The sequence below is a fragment of the Hemibagrus wyckioides genome, linkage group LG17 (assembly GCF_019097595.1).
Source record: "Hemibagrus wyckioides isolate EC202008001 linkage group LG17, SWU_Hwy_1.0, whole genome shotgun sequence".
Classification (NCBI taxonomy): domain Eukaryota; kingdom Metazoa; phylum Chordata; class Actinopteri; order Siluriformes; family Bagridae; genus Hemibagrus; species Hemibagrus wyckioides.
Genome location: NC_080726.1, coordinates 14116250 through 14139845, shown reverse-complemented (window position 1 = coordinate 14139845; position 23596 = coordinate 14116250). Strand labels below are relative to the sequence as shown.

The following is a 23596-nucleotide window of genomic DNA, read 5'->3' as shown; positions in this document are numbered from 1 at the left end:
AGGTCAGTTTCAGTTAGAAAACATCTTTTCTGACCCATACTGATGTGCACTCACCCACATGTCCACATCCTTTTATGCAAGGCTGATACCTTACTGCATTTGTACAAAAGCATGACTGACAGAGAAGCAGCCCTGATTCAGAGATTCATAGAATCATATGATTAACCATGTAAATGAAAAGCAGGAACCTTGCCCCATCCTCCTTTATTCCTGTCTGCTACATTTTAAAAGATACCATGGTGCAATGTTAAATGCCACATTTGCTACACGTTTGTTATATTACCCGTGTACTACATTAGTTTGAGGAAAGGCACAAGAGGAAATAAGGAAAGCACTGATAACAAAATGGAATGGCTACTTGCGGTTTATACATTTATAGATAAAGCATTGTACAAATTCAGCATATCAGTTAAGAGTAACTATGTGCATTAGTAGCCACGACAGAACTCATGAGCTGTTCTTAAAAATCATTACATCACACTTAATACTAAATTCAATAACAGAAACACGTCCTATCAGTTTATTTTGCCTGTCAACTTTCATACCCTGTTAATTCAACACCTCAGTCATGCATGGTCATAGCTATAAATTGGCCTCCCTACACATTAATAGTAATAGTAGCAGCAGTAGTAGTAGTTAACAGTGTCATATTGTGTGATTTGATATGCTGGTTTGAATAACACAACTCCTACTACAACATCGAGAGGTAATTTTAATCTCTGGGAAATGTCCAACAGTGAGGACTGTCAGTGCTGTGCAGTAACAAGCAAATTTAGAGAAGCACAGAAGCAAACTATTCTCTGCTCCTGACCACAACGAACATGCAGGTGAGCAAACATTTCAAACAATATTCATTATTTGGAGGAATAATATTGGATTTCTTCAGTTTGTTTATAGCTAATGATACTGAATTGTACGTACTCAGACCATGCACAGACAAAGCTAGCCACATTATGTCATTTTATACAGCTGTCAATTAGTATTTTGAACCACAATAGATTGCCAACCCAATAATGTTTTTGGGTCTGCCATGGGCATCTCACTGTAAAAGGTCTGGCTTCACACCTTCAGTCATTAAATACGTGAAGTCACTATGAATAAAAATTTCTGTGGTGTTCTGTTTTGACTACAGTGTGCCAAGCATCCTTCATGGCAGTGTAATGCAACACATGCAATTCCCACTCTGAACAGCCAAACAGGAGCAGTTCCAAATTCAGAATATTGCCAGATGACATGGCAAGTGTGTATCTCGCCATCTATCCGGCCCGTGCGCGCATAAATGTGTAGCAGTGGACAGCTGGCATTTGTTGCTGCAGTTCTGGAAGATAACCGATCACAAGATAACCGGTACAAGTAAGATTTGCGCCGTCATAAATAGAAAGAGACGGTTAAACAAAAGAAGAATAGTGTATGGAAAAACACACAGCCCTGGAAAGCTTTGGCTGCATGACTTTAATTTGTGCTCTTAAACACCTCACCTAAGATTAAGATCTTTTCTTTTTTCTTTTTTCTTTTTTTTCAAAAGTTCATTTATTTGGCATGGGGTAAAAGTACTAACAGGTCCGTATATGCATGCTAGTCGTTGTGCGTTTTGTGCAAACTAATTAATACCTTAAGACAAAGGACTTAAATAAATAAATGTGAACATGTTTTTCTTTTGCCTTGACCGCGCGCGCATTCCGCCAGTAACACATTCACTCACAGTCGCTCTTTCTGTCAACCTTTAGAAATGACAACACTGAGCCTTTCTTCTAGAAAACAGACTGTCACTCACCTTTGCCTTTCGAGTGATTAGCCATTCCGCGAGGGTGTGTGTGTGTGTGTGTGTTTTCCCCTGTCAGTTAGTTTGGACGCGCGCACCTCTCAGTGCAGCGGGGACGCAGCTTCAAGATGTCCAGCGTGTTGCTGTCTGTAGGGAGCAAGAGTCATGAAGGGTTAACCCGTGGTTTCTGTTGAATCGCACACACACACACTGACACAAACAGGTTATAGCAGGCCTACGTGTTCAGACTTCACACAGACCCTCCCAGTGTGTGTACAGCGCCTGATGTTTGCTTCAGCAAGTGTTTCGTCCTGCTAATTTCCGTTCAGTGTAACGCCTCTATAATTAACACTGTGCCATATCAAAACGTAGTCCTCTCACTGTGACATCACTTTGATATAATTCACCCACATGGGTGAAATCTGGGGACTAGTGATGGAAAAGTTAAGTTCGACTTATTTCAGTGTATGAAACCCACATGATTCCAGCTGCAGAAATGTTTCAGATTTCACTATTCATGTAAAAACAAACAAAAACGTTCATACGAAATGAGGACATCAAATGTCCAAAATATTTTAGCTTACTTTTCAGTGTGAGCCCTTGAAAGCTTTACAAACCTGCGTTCACACGGTGTGATTAAACTGGTTACACTGGTAGGATTAAATAGGCTTAGATTCCTGTTTGCCACACTGCCAGATAGAAATTGCAATGAACTGTATTACTAACAGGTATGACTGACTGAAACCATTATAAACATACAATATGAAGTCTACTGGAACTTTCCCTGTGGGTGAAACATGAGTTAACATTAATTCTATAGGAATAGAGGGGTAGGGCATAGATAGAAATTCATCTAAGGAAGTCATAGCTTTAACTAATACAAAGCAGTCATTGGACCGGAGTGTGAGTTAGACATGTTCTAAGATGGTTCAGGTTTTCATGTGCAGACCAAGCTTAGGTTATTTAAAAAAGTTAAAAAGATTTTCACCTCAACATCCACTGACAGAAAAGCAGTCAGATTCACCTATCGTGACTTGTATGACAGACAGTCCATATAATCAAAACCTAATAATAAACAGATGAAAACTTGTTGATGTTTAAAGTTTATATAGAAGGAGTCACCAGTGTCAGCACTTTGTAACAGACACAAGTAAAACTGTTCCTTTAAGATTTCTGCCACAGGAAGGTCTTCAGGACAGAGGACTTCATGTTTTATAGTGGGCTCAGTGAAATAATAAGTTGCAGTGTAATTTGTTTTAATAGTAGTATGTTTTGTGCCAACGGCTTAAGGGCACCCAGATTCAATGTTTTTTGATAGGTGTTTTATTTTTTTCAGCTAATTGCTGCATTGCCATATTTAGTCTTGACTCTCTCTAGTCAAATGAATAAAAGTCATAATGGGTGCTTATAGTAGTTTCTTAAGACTGCAGGCTCTTTACTTATTTAGACTTATTCAAATCAGTCTAGTATGTTCATCATGAATAACTGCAATACTGAAAAGTTCTCAGCTGATTGTGGTCCAATCTATCAATGAAATATAGGCAGAGAACTATTATATTGGGTTCATTATGGACAATTATTAGGCCAAGCTGAACTGATTTGAATGCAATTGCATGTAATGTTTGCAGCAACATCTACCAAAAAATCGTATAATTCTACACTATCATTAAATCATATTACAACATGACAGCTCTCGAGCAATCAATGTATCAAATAACAAATCTAATTTAATGAAATATTTATACTGTGTATTAAATAAAACCATGAATATAAAATCAGTGCTGTTGTGCAGAAGTTACTTTCCCCATTAATTTCAATTTGTGGCTCCAGTGCTTATAATGAATATTACATAACCATTTTTTATAGACAGTCCCAGACAATACATAAGCAAATTTGCACTTATGACTGTCCATAAGACATCTAAAAAAAGTGATAATGCCCATGCCTAAAATTTGTTCAACATTGGGCAAAACAATTAGATACTTAATTGTATGACATTGTGATATATTTGTAATCATTCAGCAACATCATACATGCTTTATTATTTGAACACCAAAAAGAACCTGTGCTCATATACAAAGCCTCATGGTGCATCAGCAATCAGATTCATTCCGTACACAAGTACCTCTAAATGAATACTGCTAGAAGCAAAGATATGAGGGTCAGCTTTCCTCTTGCAATCTGAGTAAACAGGCCACACTACATTAGCACACTTCTTCAGAGACTGAGATGGTTAGGATCAAAAAAGAAAGTCCAAAAAAAAAAAAAACCCAATTCTTGATGCGATCACTGTAGTTTCTTATAAAATAGCTACCAAGAAAGATATCCTATTCGATTATACTGCCATGTTGCAGTGTAAGGATACTTTTTTATTTCTTTCTTTCTTGTTTTCATCTGATTGTTTGTTTAATTCATTTAAAAAGGAGTATGGTGTGTGGGACTTGAATTTGAAATGTTTAATCAATTGTCCTGCAATAAAAATAAACTTTATAATAGACAAGACTTCATAACACAAACAAAAGGCGATTCCATTTCACTCTGGTAAAAATGGTTTATTTCATTTATAAATGAGGCATTATTTTGTGTGTAAATAAATATAATGTATTTAAACCTTGAAAGAAGTCATTTGGAATAACTTTGTTGCCCGAATAGCACAAGCAAGGAAGACTCTGTATGAAACATTCTTTTATAAAGAACATTATATATTTACACACATATTCAATACAATAATGGCTAATTTTTTACATTACTTTTCACCCATGACAAGCCTGTTGCCCATCAGCCACCCTGTCTAAAACACATGTAATAATTTAACATACTACTATTATTTAATACGTAATTACAGTGTTAAGTAATAGTAAAATTAAATTAAATAAAATTACATGACAGTAAAACATCTAGGGTCAGTGGGAACAGGCACAGAGGACAAAAACAGGAATCTCTCAAGTATAGTGTATAAACATCTAAAAATCAGAAAATAATAATACATTTAAAAAAATATAATAAAAACACAGGCCCAGTGTCCTGGAGCCTGGCCACCAACCCATATGTATAATAAAATGCAAAGATCTCATCTAAGTTATATATGGAAGAGGCAATTTATGATAATGATTTAATAAAAAAAAAAATAAGAAATGGGGCAGGCTACTGGGAGGGGCAAACAAGATTCACATTTATTACCTCCATGCTAAAACCCTGTGTGTGTTCCTGAGATCAACTGCCTAAAGCACTAAAAAAAGCACCCATAAATAAAAGGTTTACTGGTTCTATTGGTCTCATTGCTGTGACACAGATGGAGAAGGAGTCTGAACTGGTTGGAGAAATTCAGAGGTGAAGATGGCTTCTGCATACTCTTCACAAACATCCTGGAACTCTTCTGCCACGTCAGCCAAGGCCTCCATCATCAGCTCCTCAGCCAAACTGAGAGAGAACAGACAGAACAAAATAAACACTACTGTAGGTCTCTCCTATGTTTACGTTAGACTTCAGTTTGTTCAGGTATTTTATTCCAAGTCAGGACTTTTTGTTCACCAGTCAATATTATCATTTAATCCAAACGCTGAAACCTGCTGTGTTCCTTTCAGCTGACAGTCTTGAGACTTGAAATCTTTTTCTTTTCTTTTTCTTTTTTGTAACTTCGAGACAAACCCATACACAAACTAGAGATTCTCACGTCACTGCATTCCATGTGTGCAGTGCATAGAAGCAGAACAGAACTGTCATAAGACATTCAGTGTGCATGCAAGTCTCTTTAATCCCAGAGTGCATTGGGAGCCTGAGAAATCCTGTGCCCTGATGCAATAGTACTTTTTTTTCACATGAATAAATAAACAACTAAGAATCATTTTAAATCTTAGAAAAACCTTACATTTTGACTCCATGTGGATACCTTTTTTGACATTGTTTTTAATAAAAACTGATTTTTTTCTCTCCTTCTTTAAATGAATTTCCAGTACTGTGAATGGTGAATCATCCTCCCTTGAGAGGTTTAAGACTAGATGACTACTACATTCATTATTCTTTGCTGCAGGGAGCTGGATACTAGTCAGAGTAGTGGAAAAAACTATGAGATAGATGGCTAAATTTACTTTCTTAATTTAAGACTAGATTAAGCTTAATCTACAGTAAACTGCACAATGTCAAAGACAGTGCAAAGTAAAGTCATTCTGATTTAATGGAAATCATCACTCTTGTGGATATGTGTAATGCCACAGTGCAGACGGGCCGGTGTGGGATTAAGAAAACAGCAGGTCTGTGTTGCAATGTCCGCCTGCATTGTGGCACAGTGAATTCCATCATAACTAATGTTGTGTGATAGGGTGCATTCTGTGCTGCGGCTTGTATGTCTCTATCCAATCCTACTTAGCTATATTCAGAGGCTGATCCATACTAGCTTTCAGATGCCACTAAGGCGAGTAGGAAAAACTTCCCAGATGTTGCTGCAGACACGGCAGCCTTTAATGAAAGAAGGCTACTCTTTGAGATGCTGTATAATGGCTCCGCTGATCAGTTTCTGTACTGCACACTCCCAGAATTAACATTAATATTTTAGATAAGCTGCCAGGACATCCACAAAAGAGCATTTTAAATGCTTGAAAAAAAGCTTAAATAGCAGAATATGTATTATGACATGAATATTACTTTGTGTAGACTACTTTTTCTATTTACTAGTAAATAATAATATCTTCAACTACAGTGCAGTGTACTCTAAGCAATACTCTAAGCACATCTGTGTTCATGTTATTCATGCACTGACTCACTCATGGAGTGAGTGTTAAATTGAGAGTGTTACAATCAAGGGCTCTCTGCTGATCTTACGCATTGCACCAACTTTAAAAATTCTGTTTACAATGCTAATGATGTAGTGGGTGTGCTCGATCATAAACCGCAAGAGCCTGAATACAGTGGGGTTAGCATTAATAAATAAAATGCCACAATGTTTCAGGCTCTTTTTTGGCCTCCAGGCTGTAAATATAGTTTTATTGGTTGTGGGACTGGGAAAACAACAGCACAAGCAAAGTGTAATCTGTGGTTCCGCTTCGGCCACCAACATATATATATATGTGTGTGTGTGTGTGTGTGTATATATATATATATATACACTATATTGCCAAAAGTATTCGCTCACCTGCCTTGACTCGCATATGAACTTATGTGACATCCCATTCCTAATCCATAGGGTTCAATATGACGTCGGTCCACCCTTTGCAGCTATAACAGCTTCAACTCTTCTGGGAAGGCTGTCCACAAGGTTTAGGAGTGTGTTTATGGGAATTTTTGACCATTCTTCCAGAAGCGCATTTGTGAGGTCACACACTGATGTTGGACGAGAAGGCCTGGCTCTCAGTCTCCGCTCCAATTCATCCCAAAGGTCTTCTATTGGGTTGAGGTCAGGACTCTGTGCAGGCCAGTTAAGTTCATCCACACCAGACTCTGTCATCCATGTCTTTATGGACCTTGCTTTGTGCACTGGTGCACAGTCATGTTGGAAGAGGAAGGGGCCAGCTCCAAACTGTTCCCACAAAGTTGGGAGCATGGAATTGTCCAAAATGTCTTGGTATGCTGAAGCATTCAGAGTTCCTTTCACTGGAACTAAGGGGCCAAGCCCAGCTCCTGAAAAACAACCCCACACCATAATCCCCCCTCCACCAAACTTTACACTTGGCACAATGCAGTCAGACAAGTACCGTTCTCCTGGCAACCGCCAAACCCAGACTCGTCCATCAGATTGCCAGATGGAGAAGCGCGATTCGTCACTCCAGAGAACGCGTCTCCACTGCTCTAGAGTCCAGTGGCGGCGTGCTTTACACCACTGCATCCGACGCTTTGCATTGCACTTGGTGATGTATGGCTTTGATGCAGCTGCTCGGCCATGGAAACCCATTCCATGAAGCTCTCTGCACACTGTTCTTGAGCTAATCTGAAGGCCACATGAAGTTTGGAGGTCTGTAGCGATTGACTCTGCAGAAAGTTGGCGACCTCTTCGCACTATGCGCCTCAGCATCCGCTGACCCCGCTCCGTCAGTTTACGTGGCCTACCACTTCGTGGCTGAGTTGCTGTCGTTCCCAAACACTTCCACGTTCTTATAATACAGCTGACAGTTGACTGTGGAATATTTAGGAGCGAGGAAATTCCACGACTGGATTTGTTGCACAGGTGGCATCCTATCACAGTTCCACGCTGGAATTCACTGAGCTCCTGAGAGCGACCCATTCTTTCACAAATGTTTGTAAAAACAGTCTGCATGCCTAGGTGCTTGATTTTATACACCTGTGGCCATGGAAGTGATTGGAACACCTGATTCTGATTATTTGGATGGGTGAGCGAATACTTTTGGCAATATATATATATATATATATATGAACTCAATACACTGCTCTCTCTCTCTTTTATAGAGAGAGAGAGAGATGGTTTTTATTTATGGTTTTTATGTATCAAGGTCTTACCTTTCTGCTACAGCCCAGGGGTTAAAACTTCCCACTGCTGCATGGGACACCAGGCGCAGGTAGGAATCATACTCCTTCCTGTATTGCTGGATGTTCTTCTGAATGCTGCAGGGGACATTCAGCCGAACCCCTCCTATCTTTTGTGCTTGCTCTGTGGGTGGACAGCTGGGAACAGTATCAGGTGGTACCTCATCCAGCATGGAGCTTTCTGACCCTACACTGGAGAGATGCGCACACAAGATACTGGTTACGCTACACATTTCATAGTTTTGAATAAACCTGATCATGGTTTGTTGTTAATCAAACATTAAACGGAACCAAGACACATGCATAAATGATATTAAGACAAATTTCATACGATCATGTTCATATGACAGTTGCTATAAGTTTAAGCAGAGAGAACTGTTGAAAGTCTTTATCATTACGGTCACATGAAGTGAGATACATGTTAGGGCACTTCCAGGCAAGGCTGGGTTATAGATCCCACTGTGCCCAAATCAGTCATATTGAAGCTGGAGCACTTTAACTTAGAACCTTCACTGGTGATTTAAGTTTTAATAGCCAGCACTAATAGTTACCTGAAGCTATTTCAGCTTGCACTGTGGGAAAAAGGCACATAAGCAAGCAACTGAAAATTTCACACAAATGACAAAATTAAATCCCCTCCGTTAATAGTTTTATTTGAGCAGAAGCTGAAAAAGATATTGAATGGGAATATGATTCATTTGGCAGTCTTAAGCAGGCTTAGCATTGCTATATCAGACAGAGGTGAGTTCTTGCAAGAAAAATGGTATGGATGTGACTTTGGCAGTGCAGTCGATGACCAGATAGTGCTCTGAACTGAATTTAATGTAGCCAACAGAAGGAGCAGAGGGCAATGAATATATGATCTGAGATCAGGAAAATAGTCTGAACACACAAAATATAGGGCACAACAGAAACCATTTCAGATTTTACTAGCCACTGGGTTTAAAGATGATGATGTAGTGAGAGTATGCATTTAAAAAAAATAAAATAATGAAGTGACTGAAATATTCTTCTTTAGTTATGGCCAGGAGCACGTGTATAACCTAATGTCACTGAGTGCACAATGCTTGGGACACTGACCTTAGAACTGGAGAATTATACTTGAAATAGGGCAAAGAAGAGAACAGTGCCTGAAAATCTCACACAAAGATAATGCAGTGCTGCAGGCTCTTCATTGTTCTGCTCAGGTGAGTTTCTGCCACTTTGTATATACAGATAATTAAATAATTCAGTCAATTTGTTTCTCTCTTGAGTCAATCCACTCCACTTCTCAACATGCACCATGATGACGCTCATTCAGAGAGCACTCTAAATATGTACAGTTTGCTTCAAGAGGATAACAAGTCTTTCATCACCTACTAAAAAAATTCATACATGGAAAAAAAGCTATATATGAGCTGAGTAGGATTCAGGTGTCCCTGCTGGATTTGGTTGCCTCTCTGTGCCAAGATACTATGCAAGCTAAGCCTGGACAAACAGGTAGGGCTAAAAATATTTTAGTCACTTTATTGGTCTAATGTATTCATCACAGAATCGATCTGATTATTACGTCTGGCTGGAATTGCTCCTCCACAGGCACAAAATCTTTGAAGTAGGAGTCTAGTGTAATGTCTGCCAAAGTTTTACAGTCTTAAACAGACTGCATACCAAACTCCCTATAATGGCAATTTATTGTGCTACAAAACAGTGGGCACAAAGTTGGAAGCAAAGAATTGTATGAAATGTCTATGCATGCTGGAGAATTACTGTAATTACCCTTTACTGGAACTTAGAGGTCCAACACTGTTCCAGCATGACAATGCCCCTGTGCACAAACTTTAGTCAATGATGGCATGGTTTCAATATGGCTGGAGTGGAAAAACTCCAGTGGCTTGCACAGATCTCAACCCCACTGAATATCTTTGGAAAGCTGACTGTGGCCCAGGACGTCTCGCTCAATATCAGCGCCTGACCTCACTGATGTTTTGTGGCTGAATAGGCAAATCCCCACAGCCACACTCCAAAATCAAGCTGAAAGCCTTCCTGAATTATAACAGCAAAGGGAACTACACATGGGCATGATTTAGAAGGATATGGAAGAATTACATGCATACATTATATGGGCATGATGGTCAGGTATCTACATAATGTTGCCCATATAATGTATGCATGTAATTGTTCCACATCCTTCTAAATGGTTTCTGTTCACATAAACAGCAGCTAGAGCCATTATCTACACCTACATATTTACTTTGTATAGCAATCCTGCATATACCAAAAGCATGATCATCATGGAAGATATCATTCCTACTGTAAAGGAAATGTTTCCTAATGCAATAAATGTAATCAGTCAAAATACCTTTATATTGATTAGGAGTGAAAGAAACAAAGCACCATATCCCACATATAAGCAGAGCCAATGGTTTTCTTTTATGCCACCTGTCTACTGTTTGCTGTTCTACTTATAATATAGCAGAGAACAAATAACATGCATATAAATCCAGATTTCTGTATTTCTGCTGGGTGAATGATTGCTAGGAGAGTACTTATGCCTCAAAGTGCACAATTACAGTAGTGCTTTGTTCTGCAGGTATTCTAATCAATTTCACTAGGGCTGCCATTGCTTTTTTTTCCTGGCCTAGCAACAGTGCAAAGGAATAAAGGATCCTTGCTTAGTGGGAAGACAAGTGAAAATCAATATTTGTGTTATGGCCATCAGGAAAGATTTTGAGATCAGGCTAAAATTTATTTGACAGTCTGAATGTTATCTATTTCAATGAGTATAAATTTTAAATACACTACATAGACAGTATATCTTGTTTAAAATTCCTTCCATACAAACAAATAAGGAACTAGAAAAAATGGTCTAAACAGTTGGTTTAGCTCCACAGTGTGTGAAAGGAAATCACTGCAAAGGGTGGTGAAAACCGCCCAACAAATCATCGGCACCCAACTACCTGCCATTGAGTCTCTTTACCACAGAAGATGTTGGTGCAGAGCACACAACATCATCAAGGACTCCTCCCACCCTAGTCACAAACTGTTCAACCTCCTTGCATCCAGGAAGAGATACAGGAACATCCGCACCAGAACCAGGAGGTTCAGAGATATTTTTTTTCCCCACAACCATAAATCTACTGAACTCTACACCACACGGCTAGGATATTCATGTCTCTCTAACAGTTCACCACCTGTGACCATATTGCAGTTCTGCTCCACATTTTGCTACATCTCTTCCGCCCAATAATATAATTATAAATGCACATAATTGTTAATTTATAGATTACCCTAGTTATCCATCCATTTGTGTTTATATCTGTATATATACAGTATATGTATACTATCTGTATATACACTGTATAATATCTCTGTTACTATCTATCTATCTATCTATCTATCTATCTATCTATCTATCTATCTATCTATCTATCTATCTAGTTGCCTGTCACACTGTCATTGTTGTAGATGTTTTCTGAAATACACTGACTGGATTATTGATGCCTATTGGGACCAGGGCCAGGATCTACATACAGAAAAGCACAAGAGAAGCTATCACATCCACCAGGATGTCTAGATGAGTAAGAGGGCTCTTACATCTATTTTACTACAGCAGTGCATGGCAGTAGAAAACTGGGTTTAAAAGTTCTCCTGGAATCTGGAACCTCTGTTTTTATTGTGAAGATGCTGCATTAAGCAGAAAACACTTAAGCTTAAAAAAAATTAGACACTATTGAGAACTATATAAACTGCTGACCATTGAGAGCTACATAAACTGCTGACTCTGTGAGGCACAAAGTTGGCGCTAAAGTTTTTAGTATGCTTTGACTGCTTTAGGGAAAGGAGCATTTTCCATCTTATACATACTGTTTCATCTTCACTAAATCTTGCTAAAATGTCCATCTAACATAGTGTCCTTTATTTTCCCTTATTCTGTGTTGTTTTAAGGTCCAAATTATCTGACGCATCACCAGGTGCAACCAGAACCCTGGCAGAGGCACAAGTCAGTATCAAGCTTCTTTCATTTTGGCTGAAATACAGAAAGCTGACTGGGCACATGCATTGGTTAAACTTTATAGTGCATAAACAGAACCTGCTGACACACTATTTCTTTGCCTTACTGATTACTGCAAATTACTCAAGGGATTTTGCTTGTTAGCTTTCTAATACATTAGGCTGGTCTAATACATTATGTGTATGAAGGGTTTAATGGCGCATTATGTCATTAACTCGAGGACACCATAATCATTTAATCATTGATTTCTCCTTTGAATAAATTATCCTTCATTCAAACCTTCTACAGACAGATGGGCATGGAAAAAAACCCCTCAATGTTAAAACACCTATAACAGCTACAACTAATTAATCAAATGGAAAGAAAGAGAGCATGTTTGCCAACGTGAGCCATCAGAGTCCTTATGGTATGTCAGGATTCACAGATGCTCACAGTTACTTACCCTGTCTCCACTGGTTTCTGTAAGACAATGTCTCCTGTAGCAGAGTGTCTCTGAGCAGGTTTAGTCAGTCTTATGGGTTGTGGAGATGCAGGCCTGGAGCGATTATGTTTTCTCTGGGTTCCTATAAGAGCAACAGTTGCGTCAACATTGGTGCCACCTGCTGGACAATACTATCAAATCAAATTGAAAATAGAAAGCCTCCCTGTAAAACTGCAAGCATATACAGTTTATAACAGGGGTCCTCAACCACCGGGCCACAGACCAGTACCAGGCCGTGGATCATTTGGTACTGGGCCACAAAGAAACAATAAACTTTATATATATATATATAAAATTATATGTATTTTATTTCAAAATATTGCCACTTCCAACCGCACCACACTCCCGCATTTGACTCAGTCGTGGGTTTTCTATACATCAGTAAGCCCACAAGCTACAAATGTCACCCTCACAACCTCCCACCCCCCCGGGCCGTGTTAAAATGGTCCGGTATCAAGCCGGTCCATTATACAAAACAAAGGTTGGGGACCTCTGATCTACAGTACTTTGGTGGCCATGTACACATCTACATACAAAGAATTTATTTTTCTCTATATCTGGTGCTTGCATAACGAGGATGTAATATGTTATAAAAATAGTATCAAATGTTTAAAATGTGTAATACTCAGATCTCACAAATATGTTATATCCATGTATTCTGGCTAGGATATTTTGCAGAAAGTGCAAGGAATCCTTGTGGATTCAGTATAATGGAGCCTGTATTTCACATGATACTACAGGAAATATGCATAATGTTTGTCAAATATGGAGAGAGATGCAAGATATGCAAATGTCAAGTCAAGTAACATGAGGTGTGCAAAAAAAAAACCTTATTGTTCAAGAGCTAATAAGTGTCAAAGAAAGTATAACATGGACATCCTGCTGTAGGAAAAGACATTGTGAGAAACCTTCTAAGGAATAAAACTGAAATGAATTAGACAAGACTCCTTTTTGTACCTGTAGATCTGTGATTTTCTGGCTGGAGAAGCTCTAAAACACCTAACACTCATTCTAATCATTCATCTTTCATTTTTACCTGTGTCCATGTCCCAGAGAAGAGGGTCAGAGTAAGAAATCATAGCAAAACGCCGCCGTACTTCCTCCTCGTCTTTCTAAACAAGGATGCAAATGGCAGCACAACATATACATTCAGACAGGTATGTCAGCACTTTGATCAATACAGAGCGCCTAGCTTTGGGTTACTCTTATGATAAGATCAACTAGTTATCAAATAGTTCAGTTAAAGCATCAATGTTGCTTATACCACACATTTAATTAGTTTCATTTGTGATGTATGAAAAAAATGTATTGATAAAATGGCACTCCATCTGAACAGTACAATAAATACATTCAAATATTAAGGTATAAATAAAAATATGTTAGAGAGGAGCAAGTTCAGAGGGCTGACCTCTATCTCCTCCATGCGCAGAAGCATATTGTCCAGCAAAGGGTCCAGCAGTAGTGTGTCATTCTCCCCACCCACCTTTTGCCCAGCACCAACTATGTCCTCCACATCTGTACCTACTGCAGTCTGAGTACACACATACACATACTATGACATCAGTGCAAAGATTTTCACTCACAGAGCAAAATAAGAAAAAAATAATGGTTCATGTCTGTCCATTTCCTCCTCCTGATATTTACTAATCAACTAATTAAATACAAAATGTGTAATTATATCAAATCTACATACAAGTCATTCGTATTTAATGTCACTGTTAGTTGCGACACAAATGGAACTTCAGAGACCCCTACTGGTTTAGTCTCATGTACTTTTTAGGCCCTCATTTAGGCTTGCCTGTTGATTAAACTGGCTCTGTCATAGAGTCTTCTAAATCTAAACCTCACTGTTAAATAAATCTCTGAATGCCTTTGTCTTTATGTCAGTCCTCACAATGTTCTAGCCTAAACCCAGACGGGGGTTTTATTTAAAAACTGACGTCTGACTTAAACTGACGTCTAAAGCATTATAAACACTGTCTTTAATTAAAGTGTTAGCAAACGGTTTGATGCTGAAATTCATTTGATAAACAACTGCTTTTGGTTCATTTTCATACAACCTTACAGGATTTCTTCATGTTAAAGGCAGTGGAGGTCTGATTTATTATTACAGTAGTCCATGCTTCAGATAACAACTTGGAAATTTTTCTACGTCACACAGCATGGTGATTTCTGTTTGCCATTATAACCATGTGTTTATTTATCAAAGTAAGTGATTTAACTTTATGTGTAGATGACGTATTACATTCAGAGACAAATAGGACAAAAGAAAAATTATGTAAACTTATGAATGTAAATGGAAACATTAAAGATAATGAGGTATTGAATAGCAATTTTAAGGACAATGTTTGTAGTGTAGAGGGAGAGCGTGAGAGAGAAGTTCTACACCTTATCAGCAGCCTGCTCCGAAATCTGCTGTGTACGGAATGAACTGATTTTGTCCCAACTCCCACCAAGCTGCTAGAGAGAATATCAAATCATACATCACAACAAGAAACCACATACATCGTAGATTGATTAGGATTCTAATAAATAAAAATCCTAACAAACTTAAAGCCTGAATCATAATGATGTAAGCATCCTTTATTTTGGGTTTGGCCATATACCTGTCCCATTTTACATAAACAGGACAGTCTGACACTGTACACAAGCAGTCCAGCAGCGAGTCTGTTATGTTAGTAACAGTTATGTCTGTTAGTGATTTAATTTGTGCCACAAGAGTCCAAAATGCTGATAATAGTACTTCACAATGATTTTTTCAATAGCTACCTGCACAGAGTCCAGCAGAGGCTGATGTCTTTTTCTAGTTTCTTGCTTTGCTCTCTCAGTCCACAGTGTAGGAGTGCCCGCTTCTTCCCTAATACACAAACACACTAAAGTAGGTAAAGCACAAGCTCTCCTTCACACACAGACAAACACTCCCACATGCCCTAGACAAGTGGCCACTGTAATGCCCCTGTACCTGAGGGAGTGAAAATCCCCCATTTCCTCTTGACTGAGTGGATTCAGTTCTCTCTGTCTATTTTCTGTTACTGTAGCCAGCCAGGCTTGCCTGCAGTAAACATAGACACAAATACAATCACACATTATTTATTTATGATCACAAAACATGAAATACAACACAACTACTCTCCAATACAAATGTAACTTGTGACTTTACCAAATATTATCTACATAAGCTGCCATTATCTAACTGCTTATGGACTAAAATAATATCAGGCAATGATCATTTAGATTAGGAAAAGCTGTTAAAGGAAAATTAATTGCAGCAGACATCTACAAGTAATTTATGATAATGACTCGTTTGTAATTAGATGCAAATTCTTAGCCCGTGGCTTCCAACTACACTATGAAATACATTAAGAATTTAAATTACTTAAACAAATATAATCTATGCTTCCCACAGGAATAGTCAAGGTCAATTATTTTTCTTATCCTCTGCACAGTGAAAACCGCAACTGTTCAATTAATAACAGAATTAAAAGAACAGATCATTTTTACAGTGGAAAACAGATAGGTGGTGTTAGCTTCGTTAAAACCAAATGCGCAACAACAGCTCGCAAAATCATAGCGCAACTTTTTGTAATAATGGTAAACAGAGGTGTCAAATGGTTAAAAGAGGTCACAGAGACCTCATAATGCTCAGAAATTTAAAGAATGTGCCTAATATAACAGTTAAAAGTGTAAAAAGAAAAGAGCAATAGAATGCATAGGAAACCACTTACTCACTATAGTCTACACACTTGTAGCTGAAGTTTCTGTACAAGTTCCTGCAAATATAAAGCTATGATGCATGTAGACTGAAACAATATCTGACCTGAGGGCCTGGTTTTGAGCATCTCTGATGTTTTCTGTGCTGGTCTTTCCCTGGTTTTGGCTTTTCGCTTGCACTTCTGTGGGATGTGTGGAGTTCTTTACTGGGGAGAAGAGACATCTTGGCTCTGGTCTGCTGGACACAGCTCTGCTAAAACAAATACAGATTTTCTTGATGCTTTCTGAAAAGAAAATCTGAATAAAAATCAAAAATAGCAAATAACTAACAAAAGTAATATTTGTACTACTATATATACTAAATGCTGGACTGTTCTGTCTTCTAAAATTTTCTGATGAGAGCAGAGGGACAAGCAGGCACAAAATGTAAAACATCGAAGATTTATTGGATATTCATAATCTTCAGAGGTCAGTGATGTTTCGTAACGAGTTAATCCTGTAATTATGTCTGTAGTACAATAAATACAAATAAAATAATTGACACGTACTACACCTAAATCTATTTGAAGTGAATAAAATATATAAACCTAAAATGGAGATAATTAACTTGAAAATGAATGAATGACTTCTATTCAATGTAAAAAACAAAAACAAAAAAAAACACTGTGTGTGTGAGTAATGAGATTTTTCTAAGTTGCACTTCACTTTAAGATTGGACCATGATAGGCGCTTATTATTTATGATGCAATAACATATTTAATCCTAACACAGATTTCCCTGTTTCTCAAATGAATCTGGTAAAATTTTTAATTCAACAGGTTTTCTCATGTGAAATACAAGGTTTTAGGTGACAATAAATGTAAATTCATTTGAGAAGTTCAACCCTGAAAAGTTCAAATTATTCTACAGAGACGGTGAAGTGGAGAAAGGACATGAAGTTCATGAGTGAAGTGTGTGTGTGTAAGTGTTAAGGTTGTGTTCGTGACTGACCGCTGTTTCACAGGAGAATGTGGAGATGTAGGGATCCAGGGCACTGACACCTCCCTCTGTGGTAGCTGGCTTTCTCTAAGCTTAGATGAAACAGTGGGTTGCTGGAAACCAGCATCACGAACATGAACAGGCTGTAGGAATTAAGAGATTAGTCTTTGTCTAAAGCACTTCAAGCTAAATCAAATGTTCTCAATCCAGTACATTTTCTTTTAATACAAATACAATGATCTCATGAATATCCCAAATATGACCATGAACTGTTTCATTATAACCTATAGCATGTTAAGTTATTCTATTTATCTATTCTATATTATTAATTTTCTTTGTGACCAGAGTGTTAAAGATGTGAAAGATCAAGTGTTAAAGATGTGAAAATTCACTGGACCGTGTTTTGTGATGACGAGCTCCAGTCTCACCTTGCACTTATCTCGATGGGCGGAACCACTAGATGATTTAGGGACATCCATTTCTGGCCTGCTCTGCCTCTCTCCCTCTCTCAGTTCCTGCATATGCACCAGGTTCTGGATGCCAGCCTTCAGAACCTCCTTGCGCTCTTGATCCAAGATCTGTCCTACTTTCAAAGGCCGGCCTGCTGCTCTACTGTCTGAAAAATCAGAACCAATACAACAACAGTCCATTACAATTTCTATAGTGTTCACTGTTTTTTTTTACTGTACAGTATTTGTTACTTAATAGAGTGTTAACAGAGTGTCGCATGATAAAATAGTGGTTGTTATCAAAATTTAAAAATCATCACATGCCCAGTTGAAAGTCTGAAAGCAATTTAAGACACAGCTCAAAAGAGGAGCCATGATTTATTAAAGATCTGCATGTACAAAAAAACATGACAGCTATATGACAGTTATATACAAATACTGTAAACAATGTTAATGAGAAAGCTTACTGAAATTATGCATTAGAAACAGATTTCCCTGATACCCTGTTAGTTTACATTTACATTGTATTTTGAACAGCTCCTGGGCATGCCTGATGCCCTTTATCACCATTATACTCACTTTATAAAGACTTATTTTCAACCTTGAGGAAGTTACTAAGATTTACTTTTCTTGAGTAATATGATTTATTATTGTCGTTGTTGTTGTTGTTGTTTAAAGAGATGACACCTTACTCTTTTTTGGAGCTGATGATTTCTTTGGTCGTCGAGTGGCTTTGGCAGTCTGGGCCTGAGGAAAACGATTAAGGGACTTGCTGCGTCCACTGACCCTGGATGTCCTCTCTCTTATAGGAGAGATACTCCTCATGCGTGACTCCTGCTCCTGATGACTATCCTGCTTACTCAGTGCCAAATCCAGCATCTTAGTGGAAATTGCAAGAAATGCGTTTCACACTGCTCCCTTCAATGCAATCAGATCTAAAATATCAATCAGACATCCCAAAGGTGAATTTAGGGGAAAGAAATCACGATACATAAAGTCTGTCATTACTTCTAACTTCTGCAGGATGTCCAGTGTCGTCTCTGGGACAGCTGAGCCCTGGCCAACCTCCACCTTGGCAGAGCAGAGTGAGAGCTGGCGTATGAGCTGACCCAGCTCTTTACACTGGACAGGTACTCTGCTCTCAGCAGGGTCTGACAGCTGCTGAATGAACGCCTGCATTGCTCGGACTGCCCCTCGATGAGCCGCTGCCAGTCTGTTCACTGCAATGCACTAAAAACCATAACAATAAAGCAAGTCAGTCCCAGAAGAGGCCATTCTTACAACATAAAACATCTTCAATGCCACAGACCTCTTACCTTATTGGAAGTCCTTACACTCTGAGAACGCAGCTTGTCTAAATCTTCCTGAATTTCCTTCACCTAGATATATATAAAAATCATTAATATTATTGTATACTAGTCTATAGAGCCAGTCCAAAATTTTGAGAGCCCAAAAGCTTATTCTGTTTACAGTTTAATCACTAATAGTGCTTAGAGAAAAACAAAATTGCCATTTAAGGACTTAACTGACTAAATTAGTACATTATTAAGTCCATGTGCACACAAACTAATAATAAAAGTGTTAAATGTGTTGTAATGTCGGCTTAAACAGAAATAATTGCAGTAAAAGTATAAATCAAAATACAAAAAAAGTATAAATCAAGATAATATATAATCTATAGTACACTGTGGCTAGTAAATAAATTATTTTTTAAATTGTAATTAAATTACAATTATTATTTACTAGAATGTTCGGAGTGATGAAACTAAATAAAATTTATTCAAAAAAGATTTAGTTGAAAAATCGGTTTTAATCCTAGTAGGAGTGAAAATGTGCCTACTGCACCTGTATAAACTCACCTACAGCAAATCTCTCTCAGAAACATTACCGTATTGTAACAATGCAAAACCAGAAGAGGAAAACATATGAAATCTGCTGCACTGAGGATATACTGACCTGCTGCTGTAATACGTAGATAATCCGTGCAGAGCGAGCAGCCTGCTCCTGCTGGCGGATCTCAATCCTGCGCTTCTCATCTGGCTCTAAACTCTCCACTATTCGTCCTGCAGAGCACAGCACGCTCACATTGTCTGCATTTATCCATACAGACACTGCGTAATACATAACAGTATTATTATAAACTTTACCCTTATTCACAAGCTGCTCTATTCTTTGGACGTAAGTCTCCAATTCCTTCTGTAGTTTGCGAATCTCTCTGCTAAGTTGTGGCTCACTGCTGATGGCTTTTAATCCAGGGTCTCTAGTTGGTGGAGACTGTCCTTGTTCAGCCTTTGAGTTTGGAAAAAGCTTCTGAGGAGTGTATACAAGCACCTGTGGGCTTGATTTTGTCTTTAGACTTCCTGTCCTCTGTCTACCTTCAGGGGAAAGCCCATTCTAGATTTGGATAAGAGTCACCAAGCATGGATTAATGTACTGGATTATATGACTGTGATATGTTGACATCAAAAATGAATTCACATTTAACATAAAGGTTACTGGTACCTGCTGACGGTCAGTTTTATTCTTATCTGGACTTGGAGACCTTGGTATTGTCTTGTGTGACAGACTATTTATGGATTCCTGTCGTTTTCGCCGCAAGTCTTTTTTAGCTAGTCTCACTGCAGCCTGTAGTTGATCCTCAGAGAGGACAGAAAGGCGTAAAGAGCTACTACAGCTCGCACCAGTGTCCTGATGCTCCCGCTGAGCCATAAGTTTCTCAATCACAATAGGACCTGGAGGACTTACTCGAGTTGCTCGGTTCAGGGCATTGGTTGGCAAGGCAAGATTAAACAAAAGCTGTGAGAAAGAGGACAGAAAGTGGAAGAGATATTCTTATTATGCAGCAATCCTTTTTAAAGTGAAGGAATGAGATTCACTTGATTATTTAGAGTCATCTCAAAGTGTATACACAGTTTAACTTTATTGTGTAGAAATCTGTTGCTATGCATAGTTTGTCCTCCTTGCTCTCCTCCACCACCACTCTTGAGCAGATTTTCTATTTGGATGGTGGAGTATTTTCGTATGGTATTATTGTATGGTGATAGCTTTGTTTCCTCATGGATGGGCTGAGGACAATCCACCAATCAAAAATATCTAGACAATAGCAGTCCTCAGGGAGTAAAATGACACCTATTAAGAGGACAAACACAAACTGTTTATCAGCTGTGTGTATAATTAGGTGAAGTGATGTGAAGTCAAGTGAGTCTACTTCAAGTGTACATTCAAATAAAATGTCATTTCTTCACACCCATTGTACAACACCGAACCACAGCAGCACGGTACACATAAGCTGCAAACTCACAACAGTGTGAGACTGACAAGTGCAAAATATACAGTGTAAACCTAGGACAATAAATACACAAGACAGTGGAGGCTAATTAGATACAGCGTTCATTCATTTTCAGCAACCACTTTATTCAGGGTCTCAGTGGATTCTCAGTCAATCTGAGATAATGAAAACCATTATCAATTTCCTTCCACTTCTGAATTATGTGCCTCTTCGTGTTGGTATATCACATAAAATCCCAATAAAACACGTTTACGTTTGTGATTGTAAGGTGACAAAACATGGAAAAGTTCAAGGGGTATGAATACTTTTGCAAGGCACTGCACATGCATACTTCTGGGTTGAGTGAGGAGATCAGAGACTACTGACGAAATCCAAGCAGACACTGAGAAAAGATGTGATGAATGTAGCACTCATAAAGTAACCCACACTCATGATCAAACTGGGAACTCTGGAGCTGTGAGATGGCTACACTATTTATTTAAACCAGTGCAAACAAATGTTTGTAATCCTTAGACACTATCCTACAACACAGCTGGGTAGAAAAACAGAGTAGTATATGATCAGTAGTTTAAAAAAAGTGAGTCACAGTAGCACAATAGTGTATACATTAACCATGTCAGTGTCACTACCCAAATAATGTGTGATGGAGAGCTGTGGGTATAATACACCAATCAGGCATAACATTATGACCACCTCCCAGCCCTGAACCGTCAAGGCATGGACTCCACTAGATCCCTGAAGGTGTGCTGTGGTATCTGGCACCAATATGTTAGCAGCAGATCCTTTAAGTCCTGCAACTTACAGGACTTAAAGGATACTTTTGATAGATACTGACCACTGCAGACCGGGAACACCCCACAAGAGCTGCAGTTTTGGAGATGATCCAGTCGTCTAGCCATCACGATTTTTCCTTTTGTCAAACTTGCTCAAATCCTTACGCTTGCCCATTTTTCCTGCTTCTAACACATCAACTTTGAAGACCAAATGTTCAGATGCTGCCTAATATATCCCACCCACTAACAGGTGCCATGATGAGGAGATAATCAGCTGTCAGTGCTCATAATGTTATGCTTGATCGGTGTATATGTGTGTCCTGTTTCACAGATAACTTACTTCATACTCTGTATTTAAACAGCATTATGAGCTCACTTCCGCTTTACCTGGGTTTGAGGTCCAGGGATCCGATCTAAACTGTCCTTTTTAACCCATGTTCCATTCTCCATGTAGTTATTTATGCCCCCAGCTGCTCTCACTGGGGATCTCCTCTGATACTCTGTGCTCATCGAGCCGGAAGTCAGAAACTTTCAGTTGTCAAAAACACGCCTAACTAGCCAGCTAACAACAGAAGACTAGCCAGCAAACTACACCATTAAATCGAGAATTCCTGACAATTATAAAATCTAATAATAATAAATATGATATGACCTTATTCTCCTAATTGACTGATCTCTGTGAGCAGTAATTAATTAGCTGGATAACACAAATAAATGTAGACAAAGCTTTAGTTTAAAACGCCGCCATGACAACAACATTCTTCTTCATGGATTGTGTATCAGGTTACTGTTAAAGTGCGATACTGCCACCTAGCGCTTATGGCCTGAGGTATTTAATACAGTGCCTTTCAAGAACTTAATGCAAGTACTGGAGTCAGCAGTTTATAAATATCTACATCCCTGACATAGGGATTAATTATAAACCAAACATTATTATATCCATTATAGCTTAGTCTCTAGCATGCTTGCCTCACCCCTCCACAGTATTTTCAAGACCCAGTTTTCCTAGTCTACCCATTGAGTACACTGGTTTTCTCCCACAGTTCAAAGATATGCATTGTAAACTGAATTGTGTGTGTGTGTGTGTGTATGTGGTTGTGCACAATGATGGACCCCACCCAGGGTGTTCCCTGCCTTGTGCCACAGGTCCCCTGGAACAGAATCCAAGTTTCCTGCAACCCTGTGTATGATCTAATGTCACTTTTACAATCCACTTCATAGATCATTATGGTCTTGTTTCCACTTATTTGATGTTGTCCTTTTATCGTATTTATTTTCAGTCTGTTTTAATGAGGTGTGTGTGGGTGTGTTTTATCAAAATTGGGTATCAGCATAGATTCAATCCACTTCAGCTAGAACTGATTTTAAAGCTAACTTAACACTGAACTTGTAGCCAGAACTCCACAAATTTAGTCTTATTTTTTCTAGACTCTAGCTCAGTGTTTAATCAAAGGGTCTGAAGCCTGTTTCCACTTGAACAGAATCAATCACATTGCCAGCAGAGAAGTAAAAGCTACGCAGTTTATACCACTTTTTGAAAGTGAGCTCTTTCCACTGACAATATCAAAGATAGCTGCTAGAGGGTTTGGACTTACATTTTACTAAAGATCTTAGAGTCTAAATCTCTAAGACTCAAAAGTCAGCGACCAGAAAACACACAGTCTTGGGATGAACTTGTTAGAGATGCT

General features: G+C 38.5%; 2 protein-coding genes across 11 annotated transcripts in view; both read right to left on the bottom strand.

Moving 5' to 3' along the window:
- Window positions 1-2037, bottom strand: part of LOC131367985 (membrane-associated phosphatidylinositol transfer protein 3-like) — a 47903-nt gene extending 45866 nt beyond the window's left edge. For 2 of the 6 annotated variants that reach the window (XR_009206992.1, XM_058413717.1), the window contains exon 1: window positions 1775-2034. Coding sequence is in view for 4 of the 6 variants with exons in the window: in XM_058413717.1 (XP_058269700.1) it covers window positions 1775-1799 (25 nt within the window). In the remaining 2 variants the exon portion in view is untranslated. Of the gene's footprint in view, window positions 1-1774 lie in introns of all 6 variants that reach the window. The other 4 variants (XM_058413720.1, XM_058413719.1, XR_009206991.1 and 1 more) reach the window with 3 other exon arrangements.
- A 2267-nt stretch (window positions 2038-4304) lies between these two features.
- On the bottom strand, window positions 4305-22680 carry kiaa0753 (KIAA0753 ortholog). Of its 5 annotated transcripts, none has more exons than XM_058414520.1 (18): window positions 22296-22680; window positions 20349-20642; window positions 19994-20240; window positions 19803-19909; window positions 19163-19225; window positions 18855-19076; window positions 18539-18725; window positions 17826-18013; window positions 17410-17540; window positions 16526-16672; window positions 15671-15760; window positions 15478-15565; window positions 15097-15168; window positions 14117-14239; window positions 13745-13820; window positions 12670-12790; window positions 8210-8428; window positions 4305-5182 (listed from the first exon to the last, which is right to left on the bottom strand). In XM_058414520.1, the coding sequence occupies exons 1-18, from the start codon at window positions 22416-22418 to the stop codon at window positions 5038-5040; spliced, it is 2643 nt and encodes an 880-aa protein (XP_058270503.1). In that variant the 5' UTR covers window positions 22419-22680; the 3' UTR covers window positions 4305-5037. The 5 variants fall into 5 exon arrangements, with proteins under 5 accessions (XP_058270503.1, XP_058270505.1, XP_058270504.1 ...); XM_058414522.1 differs by having other exon boundaries at window positions 15097-15165; XM_058414521.1 differs by having other exon boundaries at window positions 16526-16669.
- Between the last annotated feature and the right edge of the window lie 916 nt (window positions 22681-23596).

Excerpts from the sequence above, each read along its gene's own strand:
- kiaa0753 (XM_058414520.1), bottom strand. The coding sequence starts at position 22,418 with ATGAGCACAGAGTATCAGAGGAGATCCCCAGTGAGAGCAGCTGGGGGC. Across the intron at positions 19,910-19,993 it reads AGAGCAGCTTGTGAATAAGG|GACGAATAGTGGAGAGTTTA; the intron begins GTAAAGTTTATA and ends TGTGCTCTGCAG. Across the intron at positions 13,821-14,116 it reads TGCGCATGGAGGAGATAGAG|AAAGACGAGGAGGAAGTACG; the intron begins GTCAGCCCTCTG and ends ATCCTTGTTTAG.